Source organism: Xiphias gladius, chromosome 24 (assembly GCF_016859285.1).
Source record: "Xiphias gladius isolate SHS-SW01 ecotype Sanya breed wild chromosome 24, ASM1685928v1, whole genome shotgun sequence".
NCBI classification, from domain to species: domain Eukaryota; kingdom Metazoa; phylum Chordata; class Actinopteri; order Istiophoriformes; family Xiphiidae; genus Xiphias; species Xiphias gladius.
The window spans coordinates 19,141,611-19,160,525 of NC_053423.1; the positions used below are offsets into that span (position 1 = coordinate 19,141,611).

Below are 18,915 nucleotides of genomic sequence, written 5' to 3' on the forward strand. Positions count from 1 at the left end.
TTTTTTACTTTGATGAAATTCAATAAGAGTGGAGGGCTATAGGGTGAAGGAGAGGTGAAGGTGGGGGGAGATGAGACATGGAAACGGGATGATGAGGAGGAGCTGGAGGTGGAAGAATGAGGATAAATGGTGAGACAGAGACTGGGGAGGTGGATGCAGGTCAGACGGAGGGTTGATGAGATGGAAAAGGGGAAGTGGATGAAAGGATGCAGGGTGAAGGACAGGTAAACCTCAGGGGAAAGTGATCTTTATGGATATAGAGGCAAACACCAAAAGCGAATGTATGAAAAGGCTGAATGGGTGGGTGAGATAATTATTGGCTTACAAACATGAAACTGCTCACTTAATGCAAAAATGTCTAGATGAAATACTACAGGATAGGAGTGGGTAATAGGAGAAAAAGAGAATACCAAAAGGTCACAACACACACGCACACATACATATAAACATATATAATCTTTTTTACGTGTGCATGGTGCTGAGGGAGTGTCCAGGGGAGTCCTGAAATGGTCCTCCTCACACACACACACTACAGATCCTTCCTCCTCTGCGACACTGTTGGCCGGGCAGGGAAAGCATTCCTGCTGCCTGGAGGACATCTTGTAGGATCCAGAGGGACATGCTGGAAAAGAGCACACACAGAAATATAGTACATCAGATACAGTATGTCCAAGAAATTTGATTTAATATTTCCTGCTTCCTTTATCTTAAGAAGCCATAAAATTTAGCCATTTAAAAACCATATTTTGAGGAGACTTCTGCACAGGGGATGAACACATAAATCAGGCATTGTTAAAAAAAAAAAAAAAAAAACTTAAAACCATGAGATATTTCTACAGAGAGCCTAAAAAAGTCTCCAACTCTTTTAAAGAAAAATAAAAAGCCATTTTATACTGTATCACTTAAGCATTTTCAGTTCTTTGCACAGAAACTCCACTTAGGATAGCGACATTTTAAAGCCTAATAAAAAAGCTCTAATCTCCCTTTCAATTCACGAGAGAGAAAACAAAGAATGAAATGAAGAAAAAATAAAGCAAGTGAGTCCACAGGGAATTACAGATGGGATAAAAGATAGGATTAGTGGAGAAAAGTAGAGGAGACTTTGGCTAAATCCATCTGACAAACACAATTCTCACATTACGTGTGATCAGTGGCCTTGGCAAATGGCATCAAAGGCTGCTGCTACTGGACTGAACCAGCTAGGCAAATGAAAACAAGCCAAAGCAATGTGCAGGCACGCAACTACAAAAACCAAAAACTGAATTTTGTCGTCGTTTTCCACGTTTCCCACTTTATTTGCTGTTCTTTTTCAAAATATCTCCCTCGACAGTCTGTGGTGGAACCCAACTACTGTACATGAGCGAGCGACCACAAAAGGTGAGAACGTGGGCGAGGGTGATAAGCACTCATGACCTTACATGTGCAGCTCACTAGAATACACACCATGTAACAGAAGCTTATCAATGCATGTGACATTAGGTGGTGCATAAATAAACCCAAGCACACAGAGAATAAAACAGGTTATTTTACACTCTCCCTCTATGCAGTTCCATTTTCCACTTGCCGTGCCTTTGTAGCAGGTGATAATGGGTGTGAAATCAGGCAGCCAGCTACCGCTCGATGCTCTGGTCTCCTCTCTTCTGAGACTGTATTCTCTAACAGCAGGTCTACATTAACAGCTCTGGTATGTTCTCTCCCTCTCTTTCCCTTAATCTTCCGCTCTCTTTCTGTTCTCCTAATACATCTGTTTGCTTCTTTCTTATCTCTTCCCCATTACCCATGGCTTCGTTTTTCCTCTCTGCTTTGCATTCTACCCAGCCACTGTTCTTGTGTTTCTCTCATCTGCTCCTTTTATCTTACTGCCTCATTTTGACTTTCCCTCCCTCCTCCACTTAAAAACACATAAATTCCGACAGGCCTCCTTTCCATGTTTTAACTCCCCAGGTTTAGGTGACTAGAAGGATTGATATTCAGACTGAATGGGCATGTTGCTCCCACTTCATTATTCAGTCATTGTGTCTTGTTAGGTGTTTTCCTTGGAAGGAGGGGTTGATTGTGACTCGACCGATCACTAGTGATTGACGGAGTCTGTCAGCACTAAGGCTGTGTTAGCCAGTGTAGTGTTTGTAAATTTGCTTAAGTTATACTGAGAGTGACAGTGGAGAATACAGGTTTATGAAAAGATAATTTGATGTTTAAATAAGTGTTAAAGCACAAGGCGGTATCTTGATAAAGGAAAACTGTAGTTAAGTCAGAGTTGAAGATTTGGATGCCTCAAAATATGAGTTGGTTGTTTTCCTGTATCAGGACACTATAGTGGGCATACTCACTATTAACATGGAAGAAAAGTGGGAAGATCTAGCTAACGTGTTGTCCATTTAGTAGACACAAGGTTACATTGGGGGGGCTGGCTGGCTAACATTTGCAAGCTAGCTAATCGTGTTTGCTAAAGTAGCTAAATAAATAGCTACTATTAGTCTTACTCCCATCCTGGTAACATATGCTCCCTCTAACAAGGAGCATATGTTAAACTAAAGGTTTTAAGTGATAACACTGATTGAATACATTGGTTGGGAACAGGGCAGGAGTATAATTGTAGCTAATATGTTGGTTAACATAGATAGCTAGCAAATGTTAGCCAGCCAGGGTGGTCAGGTTGTCTTCAGTAGCCTGTGTCTGCTAGTTTAACACCCAAGATAACAATCAATTCAAAAGAATTAAATTACAGAGATTTTAGGTTTGTACTCTATGGTGCTTTAATACCCTGGGCAGTGATTTAGATCAGCAATTAACACCATTTTTTTAAGATGTCCTGAAGTGTCTGACTGTCTGACTGACACGTCTTAGAAATACTTTAGTAGCCTACCACCCATAAAGGCTTGGTTGCTTTTACAGCTTGAGAACCAGACCAGCAACAGCAAATTTATTTGAATTATGTGAAAAAAAATTTGAGATATGGGCAGCAATTTAGAAGTTTGCAACTAAGCTTAACAGTAAGTGGAGAAAGGTGTTACACCATCTCTCCCACTTCTGGCGCAGTGTCACACTAGAATACAGTCAATAATACAGAGAGGAGATGACAGGCCTGTGTGTGAGACAGGCAAGTTGAGGCACACAAAGCAGGTGCAAAGACAAACACAAACCTGCCATCCTTAAATGCTTATGAACATTCGTTAAGACACAGGCAAAACAATGAAGGCGCCTCTGTTTTTTTACTCAGCCACACATACAAAAACACACACACAAAAGGCCTGCCATCACACATTGATTAGCAGGCACCGTCAGCTTTCCTCTGGCTCGGACCAAAGTGAGAGCGCAAGTGAGTGTGTTTTGCTCCTGCGTACATGTGTGTATGCCTGTGGGTTGCGTATACGAGGCTGTAAGAATCATGTAATCGACTTTCTAATGTCTGTCATTACACGCACACCCTGTCAAGCGGCACTGGAGTAGACTCTCTTTGTTCCTGACCGTGCTGCCACTATCCTTCCCTCACCACGCCAAGAACATCAAGCATGAATAGCAGCCGAATCAAGGCAAAATTATGCATAGATCTATGAGAACAGAAATGGGTTTTGCATTTTCTACCCATCATGCTTAAAAGCAGGCTAGCTGTATTTGTGGCTGGCTGCAATTCTGACTTATCTCTTCAATTCAGCATGGATACACATTTTGCCAGCCCACCTTGGAAATGTGTGTCTAATGATGGGGGTGTATCAAGACAATATGTGTAGCTCAGATAACAAAAGGAGCTGGCTTCGCACGCTGCCCATCATTCTCCACAGCAAGGGACCCTTCGAAGGGCGGCCAATGCCAGGCAAGGTCACGTCAATCAAAATGGGCCAGCAGCCATCTGCCAATGGGAGAATGTGGAATCTCTAAAATACATCCAACAATGAAAAAAAAGAAGATACTTGTAAGGAACACCACCCCAGTCATTAAAATAATTTTTTTTCCATCCCTCCTTTGCCTTTTAATTGCCAAGGTATACGATTTTAACTGGAAATGAGAGCGTTAGGGAGAGAAAGGGCGAGACGATGGTCAGAGAAATAGCGAGACAGAAGGAGAGATCCGCCAGGACAGCTGGCAAACCAACTGATCAATTTGTCCTATGTGCGGACTGGGAGACTTGATTAAATGGAACATGGCAGCACATGTACACGTACACACACACATACACACACACACACACACAGACATATTTCTTCAAGGCGTAATATAGATATGCAGCAACATGCCATGTCCCGTTGGGGGGGGGGCTGAAGAGAGACAGAAGAGAGACTGAAGAGAGACAGACACCAACAGACAGACAGATGGTGTGTGAGAGAGAGAAAAATGGTAGGCTACGTACTGTACAAAAAGGAGGTTAAATAGGGAAGGGAGAATGGATTCCTTCGGCTCGACAGATAGATAGACGCAGAAAAACTGATAAGCACAGACATGTAATGCATACATATGAGAAACACTGAAAGAAACAGTGACAGTAAGTGAGACCTAAGGTCATCTATATTGGGAATATATGCAACACTAGCATTGTCTTGCATGTATACTTGCTAAGACCCTGTGGGTTGTGGGAAAATATTAGAAATATAAAGGGAAAACTTGGTATCAATCCAATCAGATAAGTGAAAATAAAATATTCATTATCAAAATAACACGTTGAGATATGCCAACGGTTTTACCATATAATGAATAAAAACTAAAAGGCCAAAGAATCCACATTTCAATGGGTTCATAAATTACTTTAATAGACTTTTGTCTTTGTGGAAAGAATCAATTTATTCTTTGCCCTTCTTTTATTTTCCTTTCCCTTTCTCTTCTCTAACCTTAAACATTCCCATTAATAAATCATGAAGCACTTAATACAATAAATGTGAGCAATGAATTGTTTCTTTGCCTCTGACAGCATGCATTAATTAATATTAATAACACCAAAAGAGGTTTGCTCTAGACACTTGCACATACACGCACACAGTTTAACCCCTACTGTTAATCTCACACACCCACTGAGGAATGAACACAAACGTGCACTCAAAACTGCACATAAACAAACTTTTGCACGTAAACACAATACAAAAAAAAAGGATCACCGCTTGACAGTGTCATTGGTTTGCAGCTGCAATTTTACACTGCCCTGGCTTGAAATGTCTCAGGTGCACTAGTTTTAGTTTGTTTTTAGTATTAGTTTTTGTTTATTTTTTGCAGAGGTTTACAAGGCATGGAAAAAAAAAAGAGAAAAAGAGGTGAAGGCAGAAAGGAGAGATACAAGGGAGATGGGATGTGATTCCAGCAGGTGAAAATCAATAATTCAGAGACCTTTAATTCGGATCACTGCCCTCTGTGTGGCTGATGCTGATTCTGATGCTAATTCTTTCAGCCTATAGGCCGCTTTAACATCCACAAAATGAATTCTCATTACCATCAAACAGTTTCGAAGGTCTCTCTCTCACACACACACACACACACACACACACACACACACACACACACACACACACACACACACACACACACACACACACACACACACACACACACACACAAATTGTGTCCTCCAGGTCAGACAGGTAGGCAGTTTGGAGATACATGACTGATTGGTACATTTAAGTGTTTCAGGTTGGATCAGAATATGAAATTGTGAAATGATGAGAAGGTTATGGTACCCAGATGAATTTGACTGAATTAGACAGCTTGGAATTGGGCTGAACTGGATGGAACCAGTTCCCCCTTAAAAAAAAAAAAAAAAAAAAAAAAGCCAGCATTCACTTAAAAATGAGACTTTGGCTGAAGAGAGTTTGATTGTACCCCGGTGGAACAGATCAAAAAGTACTTTAGAATAGCTGGAACTGGGGGAAATGGGCTTGGGGGGTGGCCAGTGGTAAATCTCCAGACTGGAAGACTGACTGCTAAAGAAGTGCTGTTGTCAAGGCACTTATACTATTCTTTGAAATTACCCCACATTTGATTAACAACATTTAGCGGCCGTGTGAGACACCATCAGTCTTTTTCAGCAAATGCCTCAAAACGACAGGTTCACATTCAAGTGACAAAGCCCTCTAGTGCCTGTTGTGCTTATGAGGGGAGCAAAGGAGGAAGTAAGGTTATGTTGTTACAGAGCAAAAAAAGTCAGAGTAGGGAGAAGGTAAGGACGGATGGCAGGGTCGACAAAACTTGGACTGGACTTTAGCATGGGAGACCACTGCTTGTTTCCCGTTTTGAAACCAGCAGTCAACGTTGCTTCTTTTAACCATGATGACGATCGTTCTATAACCTAAACAATGTCTTTATTATCGTAACTGTAACAACGCAGGCCTTCTAACCTTAAAGAAGTACTTATTTTAACCCAAACTCATCTGTAGTTTTCCAAGCTGTTTTTGTGCCTAAGCCAAACCAAACCTTTACCATGACATTATCACAACATAAAAGGGTTAGCTACTTTTTAACAGTGAATTTTTCAGGAAACGCTATGGTCCATATCAGAGGGTGAGGGAAAACGGCCTATACGGTTTTGGGTGGAGGACCTGTTGTATTCCCTCTATTGTGGAAGAATTTGAGTTTGTAATGAGTGAATATGTTTTTTCTTGATATCTGATCTAAAGCTTTTAAATATTCTTATTTAAAGAATTGACCTGTACAGGTCGTTAAAGCAAAAAGATGTATTCGACGTGCATTCAAAATTATTTTTAATCAGCATTGCTCATCTTAAAGTTGCTGCATCTGTAATTAATGTTCTTCAATAGACAAACCTTGATATTTTGATATTTCTGTTTTCATAGTTATTTCATGTTTGATCAATGAATACCTTACTTCTGCAGAAATAGAAAATAAACAATCAAAGTGCTCTATCATAATGGATCCCAGTTCTCAGTGCAAGCAAAAGTCCCTCTCTTTGTAAGAGTACTGGTGTTTTTTTTTTAGAATAAAAGAAAAACAAATCATTGAGTACACAGGCCTAGAGATCAGTAAACCCTGAGAGAGTTGGCTGCCTCTGCAATGACTAAAGCAGTGTATAATATAATCTGTTGTAACCACACCATTTTCTCCAAGAAGCAAAATACATAACTATACAAGTCAAACTGTAAGATAGTGATATCTTGTTTGAATAAAAGGTATCAAATCCTCTATAACCAGGCTTAGTTTTCTGGTGTTATAGGCTGACATTAAGTGACTGATGAAAAAGGGAATTTGGTGACACTTTCCATGGTCTGCTTTTTGGAGACAACAATTTTCTTTTGCTCTACATGCCGTGTCATAACCTGTCTGCGTGTCTAGCAGCTTTGAAGATATGACCAAGCGCTGAATGACAGTATAAATCCCTGTTATTAGCTCAAAGTAAAGACCTCATTCAGGTCCACCCACTGACTGGCTGCTGCTTCAGAGTGTAATCAGGGAGAAAGCGCTGAACCGTGCCATTCAGGTCAACGCTTTGCTTTATCATTTTATTCTCTGTTCTGCCCTGGTTACCACAGACTGACATCACACAGAGAACACAGGAGGATAACTAACAAACAATGCCACCAGAGGTATTAATGTCAGCGGTGTTGTGTATGAGCTTTACGCTGGAGATGTGTTTTTCTGCCAACAAAGTCATGCCGAATGTAGCACGTATGCACAATGACACACACACTTTTGTGAATGTAAACACCCACAGATTCATTCACTGGCTTTCTCACACAGGCAAACTCTTTAGACAGAACATTTAACAATACCAGAGATGGACATATGAAAGATCTGTTGTGTTACATCACAGCACCAGGTCTGTACTGTTGGTCTGTACTGTTTGTATTAGACTGAAATTGCAGAAAGGTATGGACAGCCAACCATACAGACAGACAAACACATACACCCAAACCAGGAAAGGATTAAACTCAAATGTACTTGCACTCAGCCAGGTACATAGGCATACTGTACATCAAACACACTGAGGCACAAAAAAAAAAACAGACGACTGAGGACACAACAGAGATGTCACTTTTACAGTTACATATGAAAACAAGACAATATGTTGATACTGAAGGAATGAATACATTTTATCAAATATGTGGATCTATATACATGTATATCATGTCTCGAGAAAGAGATGATTCAATAGAATTAAAAAAAAAAAAAGATTACTTTTTATTGGCAAACTACTGAAAAGACTGTAATTGGGCCATTTTGTAGCATTGGATTATTCTCAGAACTTATACATAGTGAGAAACAAGATTAAGAGTCTACAGCCGTGCTAGAAGCTCTGTACTTAGGCAAAGTGATGCTTTGAGCTAAATGCTAACATCAGCATACTAACAAGACGGTGGTAGAAAAAAAGCCAGGGGATCGATTAAATTGTTAGAATTTACCATCTAGGAACCCTGAATATCTATAACAAAATTCAAATCAAGCCACCCAATATTTGTCAAGCTAGTTATCAAAACCAAAGATTTCATCCTCAACGTGGCGCTAAAAGAAAAGCCGGGGGGTTTCCAAAATCGATAGGATTCGTACTCTGAGGACCACGAATGTCTGCACAAAATTTTGTGCCAATCCATCTCGTAAATGCCCTAATATTTCACTAAGCAAGTGAAAATTTTGACCTGCTAGTGGCGCTAGACTCATGGTCAGAGGATCATCAAAGTAACTAGAATTTATCTTCTACGGAACTTTAATATCTGCAGCAAATTTTATAACAATTCATCCAATAGTTGTCATTTTTCACTCTGAACAACAAATGTCAACCTCATGGTGGTGCTACAGGAAGAGTCAGGTGATCACCAAAGTCACAAGGATTCACCCTCTGGGGACCATGAATGTCTCTACAAAAGTTCACAACAAATTTATCCAACGGTGGTAGAGATATTTCAGTCTATTTATGTCTTAAACACTTTCTTTTGTTTGTAAATATGTATAGTAATGCATGTGATATGAATCAATTTGTGTTTCTTTTGAATGTGAATAACAACTCCCTGACGTCCTATATAGTTTCATATGTGGTATTATTGCATACTGTATATGAATATAAAAATAAACAGATGTGCTTTCTCTCATGCATACACATGCGTATCTATATTCTATGAACACACTCGGCTGACTTGCTGACATATAAAAAGCAACAAACACTAAGACACACACAGAGATCAACCACTGGCTTGACAGAGCCGCCTTCTTCTCTTTTCTTACGTTTTCACCGTCTCTCTAATACCTATGTCAGTCGGACGTTTACCTTTCTCCCATCTCATCTTCTCAAATAGCTCTTGTTGCGTTCAGCTCTGCTCCCTGCCAAACGCTGCCCCCTACCCTTCCTATATCATGTTTGCTCCCTGTCACCCTCTCTCCGTTTTTGTCCATTATTCAAAACCCCTGCTTTCGCTCCAGCCATCCTTTTCCCTGAATTTAAAAGAGGCTGAGGAACAAAAGACTGAAAGGGAACAATTTCAGGATATTATTGCCTCCTCCTCTACCCTCCTCATCTCACAGACATGCACCTGTACTGCTCATTTACATGTCAGGTTATTTCGCTGTTGTTCTTGTTGTTGTGCCTCACAGCCTGACTGTGACATCATCCGCTTTGGCTGAAATCCATAGACTCGCTCTGCGCTTCACAGCCTAACTATTACACCATCAAACCTCACCTTAAATGTGAGACCCTCAGCCTGAGGTTGCTGGGATCGACAACCTTGTTCAATGGTCACTGTTTTGACGGAGGTGGTGTCTTTGTTTCCCAGTGTGTGAAGGATGGCTTCCATTTACCTCAACCACACATCCATTTATTTATGCCCATGCCTATCCTAGTAACATGGCACCTGCATGCAAGCACCTGTCTATGGAAAAAGAACAGATACATTTAGGCTGCGGGTGGCCACTGGCACACAAGGAGGGATATGTCTCAAAATGCTAATGTGCATATGCAGACACAAACACCCTCCACACAAAAAAGTAGTATTGCTGTTTAAGAATCCATAATCACACTATAAAGTGGACTGACAAGAAGTGAGTCTTCTGGCTGACAAGACAGACACAGATAGAGAATAAAAGAAACGAAATTTGGGAGTAAAAAAAAAAAACATCAGCGTTGATCAGTCAAGCCTTGCAAGGTGGCTTCAGGCTCTGAGATTTTATGTCCCACTGATACCCATTATCCTCATCACCACCTTCACATCCAGATGGACAGTCCGACACACACAGTCACACTCCTTAATGCACATACCCTCCCTGCAAGGAAACAGCCTTCAGCAGAAGACAGCTTCAGTCAATGTTAATGTTAGGTTAATACATTGTGTATGTGAGTATGTTAGTGTGTGTGCGTTTGACCAATAGAAGGGAGCGTCCCAGTCATTCACATTATAACCATGTCAGCCGCAAGTCAGCGAGCATGTTTGCATGCGAATGTCAGAGGCAGAGTCGGGTCGAGTGCTCGCAAAATGAGATTCAATGTTATACTCTTTTTCAACAGTCATGCTGTTGTGCTATGCGTGCGTTCATGTGTGCATGCATGTGTGCACACACTCCCTCTTGCCTGTCATACTTCACTAAAATGCAATTCCTCCTTCAAACTGAGAATGAAAATAGCTTAGGTAATAGGAATAATACTGATTTGTAATGCTGCTGAAATTTATACACACAGCAGCCTTTTAGAAACTTACATCTCTCCCCATTTGCAATGGCAATATGTAATGTAATTCTTCACTACTTCCAATTTTTCATGTACAAAAATGCATCAAGTGCATGTCTACAGTACGTCTGTGCTGTGAGTATGCTACGAGTCATGAAGGAAGTATTTGAGAGAAAATGTGTTTTTTGTAGGAGATTGAAATAAACAAGACTAAGTCAAAACCTATTATATGGCTGGACCATGTATGGTCAATGTCCACAATTGAGTTTACATCATCGCATTGTATTTCCATTCTGCCTAGTGTCAGCTGGTTTCAGCCGTTTATCTGTCTGCTTCTCTCCTTCTCTCTGTGCTCACATATACATTAATTTAATACGGCCGAATTCCCTATAAAGCTGTTCTCATTTACATTTTTTTCTGTTTCTGTTGTCAGACCACGGAGCAGATATGAAATAGTGACTGAGACAAGGCCCATTAAACTACATGTTAACCAGCAGTCACTTCCAAGCCATTTCCAAACTGCTGCTCTGCGCTGCTAATATCCTGATTTTATAATCATGACGTTGTGTGACAAAATCATCATATATATATGTTAAAGACAATGGCTGTGCTGTGATTTCAGCTATATTTACTATACTCAGAGACAGCTTTAGAAGCTCATTCACGTTTATGTCAGCTGCCATGTGGTCAACTGAACGAGACTCATAGAGGGGTGCACCTGCGGAAGGAAAGCCCGACCTCATGCTCAAGGGGCAATACTGGCAACTCTCTTCTATGGAAAGTAGCTAAGGTTTGTCTAAAAAGTCACTAGATCTGTCGCTAAGTGATTTATGAAAAACAGTTGCTAAAAGTCGGTAAATCTAGCAACAAAGGTGCCAAGTTGGCAACACTGCCTGTAAACTCCCCTCGATGACATAATAGTAACTGTTCGCAACAATTCATTTTAACAGCAATGGCCAATGGGTATGTGTCAACTTTTGTTTGGCCGACCAATGGTGTAACGTCATCATGCACTAAACTCTATCTCTCACTCGCTCACATTTGGGGTTGTAACGCCGGACCTTGGCCAGTGCAGCCAAAAACAGAAGCCTCAGACAAAAATGACAGCAAGTAATCCTGAAAAAAAGATTGTTGGTTTCAATTCAGTTCATAATTTACTGTGACACATACGCCCAGATCTTACATTTATATATGCAACTGGAAGCTGATCACGTTCACTGTTGAAAGCATTAGAAATGGAGACTAGGAGAGTTTTTGTTTTCTTGTAGACCCCTCATTTGTGTTTGTGTTGAATATGGCCCAGTTAAGGAAATTAACAAGCATAATCTTCAGCCTGCAGTCTGTTGTGACATGCCGATTTCATTTGATTCTTTCGAATAAGCCATTCAAATCTTGGATGTGAACTTGAATGAGGCTTGCCTACTAATGACAAACCATTTTCATTTGCTTCATCCAAATCAGCCATTTTCATTAAGACTCTGACCCAGATATAGACGAATCAGCCTGATAAATTTGATTCCCTAGAGTGCAGATAGATGAGTGCTGCTGCATATCTTTAAGTACAGTGGAGGAGAGGAGAATGAATTCAATCTAGTATCTTGTCGAATTGTTAAACGAGAGGAGGTCAAGGGTAATCAGATAGCTCCTCAACCCTGGAAGACGCAACTATTAGAGTCACTTAGAGGGGACCAGGATAGGGAAAAGGTGCATATCTCTATGTGCTTATGTAGTGTAATTATGTATATGAGTGCCTATATGAGAGCTGTGTGCATCTTTTACAGCATATTAGTGCTTAATGCGTGTGAATGAAAGACGTGCTTGTGCATGCATGCACACACAGCAGCATGAGGATGAGAGGTGCATATTCTAGTTGCGAATATTAGTCTATTGACAGACTGTACTGAGATTGAACAATCTTCTTACAACAGAAATCATTTTACATTACAATGCCTTCCAATACTAAAGCCTTCTAATAGGAACAACCTTTGTAAAATTTACAAATTTGATTTTTCGTTCTTTGTTTATTTATCTCATTCTTCCAGTTCAAGTTCACATGACAGTGTGAGCATTCAGCTCACTTCTTTTTCTGTCCTTTTTTTTTTTTTTTTTCTCTCTCTGTTCTGGTCTGTCTGTATATTTCTCACATGCACACACTGGCATACACAATAAAAGCTTCACATGGTATAAAAACCCTTGGTATGATATCCACATTTTTAATAAAATGCCTTGATTTTGGAGAAATATCTAATGTATGTATCCTCCCATTCTGATATATCAAATATAATTTAATCTGAGACTCAATATGAATACCAGGAACATTTTGGCTAAACATATGGGCATATGGGTAAATTGGTTGAATAAACATGTACGTGGCCCACTTGAGGAACACCCTGAATACAGCACCGGATTAGTGCTGTAAATGCTTGGTATTACTCATTTAGAATTTTATATTTTTTCCGATATAAAACACTCTTGTCTGACACAGGTTTCTACAATGTCTGCACTGTTGCATTCAGCTGACCATCTAAGGCCAACCTAATCCCTGCTCATCACTCATTCTTTGCGACATTTGAGATCCAGTGTCCCTGATCCAAAGTTATTAAAAAAGCTAAACGGATGCAGAGATGGATGGAGATAGTGGTAGGGGGTCACTTGGACCATAAGGCTGATTAAGTGTTTTCACTGGTGAGTGGGAGTCACGGTCAGAGCATACGACAGTTAAAGTGATTTTTGGAGGGTGTATACACGGTTTGTGTGTGTGTGTGCGTGTGTTTGTTTGTGTGGGTGTGCAACACCCCATGTGATGAGGAACAGTTGGTCTATCAAGAAGATGGATGAGGAGGGCTGATCCTCCAACCCATCCCACCCCCCACTGGGTTTAATGGCTGAGCTCCATGTCAGGGATCACAACACGCATAGATAACCACGGACAACATGTATTAAGTATGTATACTACTAACACTTACCGACATTGTTGAAAAAAAAAAAAGTCACAGCATCAATTTAAACTTTTCACAAGGATTTTTTGTCTCCCAGCATCCTGTTCCTTCCAATAAAAAACACAGTGATCATTACAGTTTACAGTCAAAACGGCCTCCCTGCGACAGTCAAAGCTCAGACATTGCTTCGCATAATAAAAAGTGAGGCGTAAAATGCAAAGGGAGGGAATGTAAATTAGCCACTGATTATGCATCAGAGTCCCTGCTGAAAAGAAAACTGTTGAATTGCAGAGTGTTTGCAATGAAAGGGATATTTCTAAAATCTGATTTTGCCTAGAATTTCTCCGTTATTGATGTTTATATGCAGTTTTCATCTACATTTTAATAATCACAATAAACACATAAATTCCATGTTCTCATACTACAAAAACACACAAAATAAGACTGCTTGTACATAAACATATAAGTATATCCACATACACACAAGACACTTATGCACACCATCCTTTGCTACAAAGTTCTTTTAAACAATGTAACCCAGCCCCGGAATCATTGCCTAATAAAATGCGCACTTGTTATCCAAACACACACATCAACACGAACACACGTACAGTACATAAATACACACATACAGCGACAATTAACGTAGTTTAGTCTGCCTGCTGTATGAATTAAAAACGAGGCCTTGCAACACAATCAGGGGCCGCAATTAAGCTGTGAAGGTAAAGCGGCCTTGACCTTGTTGTGTAATTAACGGACTCTTCTTTCATTAATCTCCACCACTGTTCCCCTTCCCACCCCCATGCATCCCTTCATTCACTCAATGCCTTCCCCGTTCTAAGCAGCCGTTTAATTAAGACATGCAAGATGGCGTCACAAGGAGTCAGGGGACAGAAGTCAAGCAATTAAGGGACAGAGAAAATGAGGGATGAAGGGAGGGGCGCAAGTAAAGGAAAGGGAGTAGAGACAAGACAAAAGATGTAGAGAGTCAAATCTCTGTTCCTCCTCTCTTCTCGTTTTACATTAGTCTTGGTTTACCAAATTCATTTTTGTTTCTGTTTTTATACCTCAAAAATGCTTTTTGCACTTTGTCAGTTAACCCTGGCTGCAACTATTTTCTGACCAAATCTCTCACATCATGTTCTGTTCTGTTCTGAACCCTCCGACCATTTCTTAAAAAGTTTACTGAATAGTCATCTAAAATATGTAATCTATGAATGACTGTTTGTTGTTGCTGCTTAGAAAGATTTTTCATTTTTACGCTGAGTGCAATTTACCTACTGGCATGATAAAACCCGTTACACACACACACACACACACACACACACACACACACACACACACACACACACACACACACACACACACACACACACACACACACCAAGATCTTAGCTTGGATTATGGTCCAGGCGCTGTAGCATGTGGACACAGACTGAACAGGACAGTGAGTCATCGAGTAAAGAGACTCAACAAGCATTACGTCGCATGTGTGCATTCCTGTGTGGATCTAATGGTGAGTGTGTGTTCACTTCCTGCTTTTTGTGTGGGTCTGTTTACATGTGTGTAGCCTAGCCTATCTGGGTCTCAGGCAGGCAGAGTGCGTTCCACACAGCAAGCAATTCATAGAGCAGAGCCATGCCAACCATCTATGCTTAAAAAGAGGCCTTACTGCCTAAAACCAACTGCTCAAACTGAGCAGAGAGCCACTGGAAAGAATCGTGCTGCACAAGAAGATGCGACAGACGTTCCGAGACCCACTTTACGGCGCTATTTACTGCCTCACTTAGAGCTGTCAACCACCATTGCCTAATACAGGCACAGAGCTGTGGTGAGTCTCAGCTTGAAACAGGTAGGAGAAATAGACAAACAGGTGGCTGGAGACTCACTGCACTGTCAGATTGTACTTAAAAATGGTCTGTGAACGATCCAAAGGAAGGACGTGAGACTTTACTGTTTGGACTAATTTGAATACAACAGCCATCAGTGCAGTGATAGCACATTGTGCATCGAAGGTTTTCTCTCTTTTTTGGTCCATAAAATACATGTGTTAAGCCAAACCCCCAAATTTACTCATTTTACCAGTACATTTTACCATTGGGGTGATCCATAATAAATATGGATAAACACTATCGAATTCATTAGATTCTAATTAAGGGCCAGAAATCCTCAATTTACCCAACTCTAGGCATTTCAGAGACTAAAGGAAATTGTAGCTATTGACACAGTAAACAGTCATGCACTTAAAGCGTGATGGCAAACATTCACTGAAAAACTGCAGTAATGTGCTGTTTTTCTGCTAAATTAAACATGAGTCAAACATAAATTGCTGGTAAATCAGACATGTCAGACAACCTGCTGACAAACCAGACACTTAGAGGCACCAATGGCACTTGCTGATGTTAAAACCTACTGACCAGACAGCCACGGCGCTGGTCATAATTCAGGTAGAACAAGCAGACATTCACACCACAGTGGCTATCAGCACCAGTTACAATCAAACGCTGACACTAGGCAGTCCGGTTAAACTGGCCTGTCACACACTCATTCCTGCTGCACATCCACATTGCTGCAATGACTGCTTAGCTGGTGAAGCTGCCTCTGCTTAATGTTATTATAAATAGATTTTGTCGGTGTTATGTTGCCTATTACGGCTCTGAGTGAACCTTGCATGAATGTTTCCTTACTGGGATCAAAGTCTTCAGCGGTTAGGAAAAAATCTTCACAGGGATGGGACCTGCAATACCAGGATTTCAACTCTGTATGTTTAACATGTCCAAATTAGGCAAAGCTTATGCCTGAAATGCATTGCTAAGAGCCTGCAAGGGCAAATGATCATATGCTCATGTGAGGTGTTTGTGAGTAAATGACCGAAGGCAAATAACTGGAAAGTGCACAACATTATGGATTGATGAGGACTGCATGAATGCATCATTAAAGCACTGACCAATGCAAAATGGCCTGTGGAATACTGAGGGCTCCAGGGGAATCACCAGCAGTGTCCTCAAAAATTCAGGCAAAACAAGGCTACATTTGTGGCCACCTTTAAAGAAGGCGTTTGGAGTGGGGCAAATTTGTAAATCCAGTTTTAGATTCAGGTTGCAAGTGCCGAACATCTCCAAGTTCTTCACTGACAGCCTTGTTACTGGCACTGTGAGGGAAAAAGGCCAATTATCGAAATAAATGCTGGCGTAGAGTCAAATTACTTAGCAACAGCCACTGGCCACAACTGGAGCTAAAACTCTACATCGCTTTAAATATGGATGTCGTAGGGTTTCTGAAAGTCCTACTTTTGAAAGTTATTAAGGGAACTGGCAAAAATCTGCCCCAGTGACTCTGTGCCAAAATTTGTTTTTATAAAATCTTCTCTTTATAAACTTGACAGGGTAAGGTTCACTGCAGATCAACCTGGTTGTCCAAACCTTTGACATACTGGAGTGTTAATGACTGAAAATGTTCAGTTATTCTGTAACCAAAGATCTGTTTCTCCAAGCACACCAGGTCCGCACCGAACAGATTGAAAGTGTCACTTTAGGACAATAGAGGCCTTGAAGCCCCAGAAAATATAACATGAGACCTTCAAGAGACGTGCGAGCTAATAAAAAAAGCTTTTTAATATTGGGAAAGCTGAAAGACAAAGTTTTGTAAATAAATTTACAAAATCTATTGTTTAAAACTCTTTTTGCAAAACAAGAATAAACTCTTCCACACGCTGTATAAAAATGACAGAGGTCACAAAGTGAGAAGGGAAGACAAACTAGCAGCATTATTTAGCCATTGTGTGGGAGTTTTATGTGTGCAAGTGTATCGATTTGTCCTTCCCCTGAAGCACTGTAGCACCATCCCTCCCTATTCATTTGTTTTGCTTTCTTCTCCCTCCCTCAATCCCTGCTTTCCTGTTGGTTGACACCCTCCTCACTTGGACCTCTCTATTGCTGGGAGGCGAGCTGAAGTGGACTGTGAGTGTAGGTGTCTTTGTGTGTGTGTGTGTGTGTGTGTGTAAGCAGAGAGGTTCAATATAAACCTCTCTCTCTCTCTGTATTTTTAACTAAGGCTCACTGTGGGAGCACTGCTGCAAGAAAAAGCTACAGTGATTACTCTACAGTTCAAGTCCTTGTTACCCATAAAACTAAAACTGTATGCAGTATTGATCTAACACTGTGCTTCCAAATGATTTATTTCAGGATACTTCTCCACTCAGTACAAAAGAATTGGATAATAAATGCAGTGCATAAACTCACTGAGTCTTTCTGTATTATGGTGGGAATGGTGCACCTAAATGAAAAGGTTCAGCTATTCAAGAATTCTGGCTGGGAAAAAATAAACCTTTTGAGAGTTCTTTAAATTATAAAATTGCTCTGATGTAAACACTGATCTATTACATGGTATTTTGTAATTTTAGAAAGAGTTTTTCCTCTCCCTCTTTTAAGGCAAGACACACATTACTTTCGTTGAACCAGTTATAGTTTTGATTTGGGCACCTCGACTGGTGAGAGCAAGTTCAGGGCAGTCCCTCCCCTCTTGGGCCAGCCGGTGGGAACAGCCGTGAGGTAAAAATCATACTGTATGTTGTGTTTATTTCCAACAAATCCAACGGAAAGACAAAAACCAACAATGTGTTACACCATCTCTCAATACGTTCCATCTTACCCAACCTGCCTGTGACCCTAAGCCCATTTGTTCCTATGGAGGACATAAATCTTGGGTCAAGAATATATACTATAATTTTTTAAAGAATAAATAATTTCCTAAAACTGCTGGACATTACTCAAACAGGAGAAATTTGTGTTTTTGTTGGGGTTATTTTCAACCCAGTATAAATACACAAACAGTACTCTGTCCATGTTCATTGTAATGAGGGAACATGTCAGCCAATGCAATAGTGTAGCTCACCAATTTGTTTTTAAAAGTTTTTAAACAACAATGGCGGTCTATGGCACTACTCTAAAAAAACCGACTTCCTCGGCTTATTTAGAAACTTTGACTTTACTGCTTTGGCTTCCCCATCAAAAAAACACCAAATCTCCACATGCACAGTCTCCATCCCTTTTTCCACCTGTGTCAGTCACACACACTTTTTCTGTCTCTACCTCTTCTCTCTTTCCCCACTTCACACACACAGAGTCCTGCTCCCTGCTCTCTGCTGTGCCGTGTCCTTGTTACACTCCTGCCTTTGGCACATCAGCCAGTTGTCCTAGCACACCGGGTCGACTCGGGTACACGACAGCTCAAGCTTATGCAGTGGGTACAAATGCTCAGAACAGAGTGGTACAAGTGAAAGAAAGAGTTTTCAGGATTCATTGCTCTCCGTACATGTAGCTTTTTCTCTTTTTAATTGTAAGTAACTTCTTTTTCACTTTTACTTGTGGGGTTTATGTATGGCCTGAACAA

At 40.6% G+C, this 18,915-nt stretch overlaps 1 protein-coding gene across 3 annotated transcripts in view; it reads right to left on the reverse strand.

Annotated features, from left to right (window-relative positions):
* LOC120786138 (ephrin type-A receptor 10-like) overlaps positions 1-18,915 on the reverse strand; it is a 150,644-nt gene that overhangs the window by 52,822 nt on the left and 78,907 nt on the right. For all 3 annotated transcript variants that reach the window (XM_040121318.1, XM_040121317.1, XM_040121320.1), the window contains exon 4: positions 467-622. In XM_040121318.1, coding sequence (XP_039977252.1) covers positions 467-622 — 156 coding nt within the window. The remainder of the gene's footprint in view (positions 1-466; positions 623-18,915) is intronic.